This window comes from Zerene cesonia, chromosome 16 (genome assembly GCF_012273895.1).
Source record: "Zerene cesonia ecotype Mississippi chromosome 16, Zerene_cesonia_1.1, whole genome shotgun sequence".
NCBI classification, from domain to species: Eukaryota; Metazoa; Arthropoda; class Insecta; order Lepidoptera; family Pieridae; genus Zerene; species Zerene cesonia.
The window spans coordinates 8,287,610-8,292,288 of record NC_052117.1 but is presented as its reverse complement, the minus strand read 5'-3'; the positions used below and the strand labels follow the sequence as shown (position 1 = coordinate 8,292,288).

Here is a 4,679-nt window from a genome sequence, read left to right as displayed (position 1 = left end):
ATTTTTTATCCCGATATTCCTACGGGATACGGACTTACGCGGGTGAAACCGCGGGGCGCAGCTAGTTATCTATAATAAAACAGCATTTAGGAACGTGTAGTTTACCTTCTTCAATCATACTTTGATGCTTTTTTACACGCCTACACAATTTGTTAAAACTATGCATATATAGCAATTTAGAGTTTTTGAAAATAGAGCAAGAAATACGATTTATACGGAAGGACCGCTGCACATGCCATTTCGGATAAACGAGAGTTAACTGTGGTGAGCAGATGGTACTGTTTAAAAATTAATCAAAAAGTAATAATAATAATAAGTAAGCAGTTACGATATTCCGCAAAAGTTTTGATAAAGTTTAAATTCGATTTCTTTTCTTTGATACAAAAGTTAATAGAAGATTGCAAAGTGTGGCAAATTTTAATGGCACATTTTATCGACCGCAGATACTTAAAAGTATATCATCCAACCACACTTACCCTCTGTGATAACAGTTATCAATCATTTTTTTGTATTTTTTATTAATGTCTAAATGTCATAAAAATTTAATTTGAACTACATAAAAAAATTAAGAAAGCTTTCCAAAATACCACTTTTTGCAAGTTATTAATGATAGTGTGTTTTATTTAATTTTTCTTTATGATGAAGATTACCAGTATTTTAATTCTTCTTGTATTTTCAATTACACCCAGTATATGGTTGCGAACTTTTTTCGTACATTGAACTGTCTAAAACCATTTTTTTTTTTGTATAATTTTTTAAAGAAATATGACATTATCACGGCAGAGACGAGAAAGACCGAATACAATTTGTTAATGTTGTCTGACATGGGAGCACTACAGTTATTATCTTATAAACTAAGAGGCCATCCATGTGATTCAAACTTTAGATATTTCTGACAGCTTCACTTCTTTATAGAATGTCCCATTTTAAGAATCCCTTCCCTTTACATAAATCAATTATTTTTAATACATAGAAATATAAACATAAAATTATTAGAATTGTTTCGCGTTGCAGATTAAATTATTATTCAACTTTTTTTTTAATTAAATAAAAGACAAAAAAAAGTGTAAATGCATTCATAATTACCAACTTTCTTGTCAAGACCATATTCAATATTGACCTTTGCAGCTGCCTTCTTCAATATTCCCATAGCAACAATAACTGGGTACTGAAAATTAAAAAAGTCTTATAAGAGAATTTTAAACATTATCTTTTCAGTTAAGACTTCAACTTTGATTTTGATTTGTAGAGGAGTAAATTGGCCTTCTAATAAAAAAAAATGAATAAATAAAAAACTCCCACACAAGTCATGATTTTCTCTTTATTATAAGACTAATGTACCTTTCGTTTTAATATCAATTCGTTTTAATATCTTAAATCTTCAAGATATTTGTTTATCCTGGCTTCACCCAGATAAAAATTATAGGCTATGAATGATATAATACTAGCTGTTCGCCCCGATTTGCCCGTGGTACATATACATATACAGCCTATGTCATTGAATAAAGTTATAGCTATGTAATAGTGCTTGAAATCGGTGGTATTTGTGTGAATAATATTAAGTGTAAAAATACACTTCAAAATAATTCTCACACTGAGTTCTTAGTTCAGTGTGACTTAATAAAAATGTTAAGAAAAATGAAAAATTATCAATATGGGGGTTACAATTGCGCATATCATGACAAACATCGCTGCAAAACTCACCGGCATCCGCTCCTCAATGCCCCCAATGGGGAAGTTCATAATGGAGCGCACGGTTTGCGCTCCGTACAGTTTGTCGTCCGGCACGTCCAGCTCCCCCATCGTGTCCCGTTCTTTCCTCTGAAAATTAAAAACAATAAATATAAAAGAAGGCCCGATAACTTTTCCTCACCCTTCCCAGTCTATTCTTTCCAGCCGTCAATTTTTTCCTTGTCTAATTACCCTCAAAATTTCTGCTATGAGAAAGAATTGCCGCCAATACTTTTAAATTATCTTACTCACATATATTATATTTATCAAAAAGCGTCATAAAATAAACTACTAAGATAATAATATTACAGATGTTTATTTCACTGTAATATTCTTACGTAAACTAGCAATTAAATGACTCGTTCTCATGTGATATAACGATATATCTTACGAGTAAGAAAAACAAGCCAATCTGAAAAGAATTATATAGTACTAGCTTCGCCCGTGTTACACATCTATGTCGCTATACATTTTTGAAATTGGTCCAGTAGTTCCCGAGATCGGCGCGCTCAAACCAACATACAAACTCTTCAGCATATCATTGTTAAGTTAAGTTCGATAAATCTTCGTAATTATTTAATTCCTCTTATTAAATTCGGCCAAAAATGATGAGCGAAAACTCGCAAAATGTAATCCATTTCTAATACAATAAAAAATATTATAATTTCATTGAGTACTATATACTTACCTAATAAGAAAAAAAAAATTAATTTACATTTTTTATATTCTCTGGAATTACAGTCGGAATAATTGTTACCTACTTAGTAGGAGCGAGTGAGGGCAAGGTCGCAAGTTCATTAAAATTTAGAATAACTGATAACATTATTATCATCAAAATATATGTATTACCATAGTGAGTTCAAAAGAAGTACTCAAAACAATTTGAGTGTTACATGAGGTCCATATAATTTTAATTAAAAAAATTATACATTCTAATTCAAACAAAATTCCTTACCATTTTCACAGGTTTCCCATCTGGATTCATACATATTGAGCAAGCCATTGCTAACAAAACTTAACGATATAAAATACAAAAAAATACTATCAACTTTTGAAGTCCACAATAATGTCACTAATTATTTTTTTAAATCTATCGAACCAGTGACTTTCTAAACTCTTGCGTTGGCTATGACTAGCACAGATTAAATAACAATCTAACTCAGCCGGTATACGGATCTCAAAACTTGCTAAACGGGTATAGGCACGTTGTATGGTGTATGGAATACGAATGATGAAATCACAGTCGACTGTCGAGTATAAAGACCCCGGTTTTAGAGGACGTGCGTGTCGCAAGACGGTCCACGACGCAATGAACAATTGCTTTGCTTTCGATGGCGAATTGCAATGCCAATTTTAGAATGCGCGAAAACACTTATCTTTTTATTTGTTTTGATCGCTGTTTACATAACACGTAACTGTGATTGATATAATTGTTACCAAGGCTCTTACCGTAAATATTTAGCTTGATGGTGCTAATTATAATAATATTTAAAAAACAACACTTATAAAAATATTTTTTTATACATGAGTTATTCTCTAAGTATAAACGCGTAGAAATCATGAATTAACAATAAAGATTCTTATTAAATTTTTTGTCTTAGCGGGCAGCTTAGCGAACCATCAGTTCGCCTGATGGTAAGCGACCATGAACATTCGATGCCTCTGCGAATGCGCTGTCCACTCTTAAAGGATTGACGACTAGAAAGAAGGAATGGACTGTGAGGGGGTGAGGAAAAGGAAACAGTATATATTTAACTAAGCGAGATGTTTGTTGTAATTAAATTAAAAAATTATAACTTTTACTCTTACAAAAGCTACAATAATATTTGAAAATGTAAAAAACGCGCGATACCGGAAATAAGAATACCTTTTTCTAAAACCGATTAATTCAATTTATTATCTCCCTAGTATACATAACTAAAGATACCTAACTATGAAACTGTTGAACTTATTTTCATTTTAAGGAACATGATAATATGACAAGGACAACTATTAATAATTCTCATATTATAAATCTCTCAAATTATTATCTGAGTATTTATTTGCATTGTTTCCAACAAACCAGTTTTTATTATAGCATCAAAACTAAGTAACGGATTTTGATGGGTTTTTTTTTTAATAGATAGAGTGATTCAAGAGGATGGTTTATTTGTATAATAACATCTATTTAACTACTCTGAATTAACGCGTGCAAAGCCGCGGGCAAAAGCTAGTCCTATCCTACTTCCTATTAATATTATAAATGCGAAAATTAATAAGGATGTGTGTGTGTTTGTTGCTCTTTCACACAAAAACTACTGAACCGATTACAATGAAATTTGGTACATCGACAGCTAGACAACTGGAAAAACATACAGGACGTACGAGGGGTGTAGCTATTTAAAGATAAAATTCTCGTGTCACAATGTTAATTCCCATGCTCCTCTGAAATGGCTGGACCATTCTCATCAAATATCGGGTAGGTCTGAGAATCTATTTTCCATACCCCTAATTGCTCTTTCTTTTTTTCTAATTGATAAATGTAATGCTGAACAGCATTTGCCGCGTCAGCTAGAAAAAAAAAAAAAAACTCCACACCTTTTTTTCTCTTGTATTTGAAATTCCTCTTATAGACCCATAATCAGGGAGATGGGAAAATAATAACAAATAACTTTAAGAAAATTCAATATAAGGTCTTTCGTTTGGCAGCTACAATGACAGACAACCATGTCAAACTAATAACAAACCCTTGTTTTTACGCTGGGTCATCCCTACAGAATATTTCCCAACACCATTGTCAGATCATAATTTAGAAAACATAATGTAGATTATCCATACCCAATGACGATGATGTCCTTTGTTTTTGGGAACACTGTTTGAAAATGTGTTACTAAATTTAATTTCTAGTTTTATAGCATTGAAATGCTTTATAAATGAGAAATTTTGAAAGAATAGAAAAAATTTGATCA

The 4,679-nt window shown here is 31.7% G+C and overlaps 1 protein-coding gene across 2 annotated transcripts in view; it reads right to left on the bottom strand.

The window, feature by feature from the left end:
- Positions 1–4,679, bottom strand: part of LOC119833098 (fumarate hydratase, mitochondrial-like) — a 13,731-nt gene that overhangs the window by 6,854 nt on the left and 2,198 nt on the right. Inside the window, exons 1-3 of one of the 2 annotated variants that reach the window (XM_038356980.1) lie at positions 2,687–3,033; positions 1,705–1,821; positions 1,087–1,168 (exon numbers count right to left, since the gene is read on the bottom strand). In XM_038356980.1, coding sequence (XP_038212908.1) covers positions 1,087–1,168; positions 1,705–1,821; positions 2,687–2,734 — 247 coding nt within the window. In that variant the 5' untranslated portion in view covers positions 2,735–3,033. Of the gene's footprint in view, positions 1–1,086; positions 1,169–1,704; positions 1,822–2,686; positions 3,034–4,679 lie in introns of those variants that run through there. The other variant, XM_038356979.1, reaches the window with a different exon arrangement.